The sequence below is a fragment of the Apteryx rowi genome, unplaced genomic scaffold (assembly GCF_003343035.1).
Source record: "Apteryx rowi isolate R43461 unplaced genomic scaffold, aptRow1 scaffold_3779, whole genome shotgun sequence".
In the NCBI taxonomy this organism is placed as follows: domain Eukaryota; kingdom Metazoa; phylum Chordata; class Aves; order Apterygiformes; family Apterygidae; genus Apteryx; species Apteryx rowi.
The window spans coordinates 1-1,048 of record NW_020450284.1 but is presented as its reverse complement, the minus strand read 5'-3'; the positions used below and the strand labels follow the sequence as shown (position 1 = coordinate 1,048).

Here is a 1,048-nt window from a genome sequence, read left to right as displayed (position 1 = left end):
AGCTGAAAATGCAGCCGAATCCAGAAATGCAACCGGAGCCGCAACCGGAACCACAAATGGAGCCGAAAATGGAGCTGAAAATGGAGCTGAAAATGGAGCCGAATCCAGAAACGCAACCGGAGCCACAACCGGAACCACAAACGGAGCCGAAAATGGAGCTGCAGACGGAGCTGAATGCAAAACCGCAACCGGAGCCAGCAACCGGCGCGGCGAGCAGCATCGGCTCTGCGAGCGGAGCGGCCCCGGCGGCGGCAGGAGCTCACCGCGGTGGCCTCCAGGATGTCCCTCCAGATGGGCGTCTCGGCGTCGCGCTCGGCCGCCTCCAGCAGGTTGTCGAGCACCACCTGGCCGATGAGGTCGTGCCGGGAGAAGCGGTCGAAGTCGTAGACGCTGAAGTGGAGGCGGCGGGCGGGCAGCTCGGCGAAGGGCACGCCGAAGCTGAAGGTCTCGTCGAAGACGGGGTTGAGGGTCTTGCGGTGCACCTTGGTCTGGAACTTCTTCTTGCGGTCGGGCAGCAGGTACATCTTGACGTAAGGGTCGGAGAAGCCGTTGGCGTCCTTGGCCGGCAAGTCCAAGGCGCGCAGGATGCGCACCACCAGCTGCTCCGAGCCGTAGGCGTAGCGGACGGCGAAGCTCAAGCGGCCGCAGGGCGTCCCGGCGCCCGCCCGCGCCTCCGTCTCGCCCGGTTGGTAGAGCTCCGGCTTGATCTGCCCGATGCTGGTGACCTGCTCGGCTTTGTCCTCGCTTCCGGAAGGGGGGACGCCGCCACCGCCGCCACCGCCGTGGAGGGCCGAATCCGGGCTGGGAGGTTGAGGGGCGGCGGGACGCGGGTTGTACCTGCGGGGAGGGCGAAGTGTGGTGGGGGGGAGGCGGTGGGGGTGGCGCCCACGGGCCCCATCCTGGTGTTACCCACGGTCTCGTGATCCTGGTGTCACCCATGGTCTCGTGATCCTGGTGTCACCCGTGGTCCCCATCCTGGTGTCACCCAGAGCCCCAATCTTGGTGTCACCCATGGTCTTGTGATCCTGGTGTCACCGACAGCCCCAAT

General features: G+C 66.1%; 1 protein-coding gene across 1 annotated transcript; it reads right to left on the bottom strand.

Annotated features, from left to right (window-relative positions):
• Nucleotides 1–263: 263 nt before the first annotated feature.
• LOC112969935 (synaptotagmin-C-like) lies at nucleotides 264–837 on the bottom strand (the record flags this gene model as incomplete). The annotated part of the gene is made up of 1 exon (XM_026073780.1): nucleotides 264–837. A coding segment is annotated over one exon (574 nt), but the record flags the coding sequence as incomplete, so codon positions are not given.
• Between the last annotated feature and the right edge of the window lie 211 nt (nucleotides 838–1,048).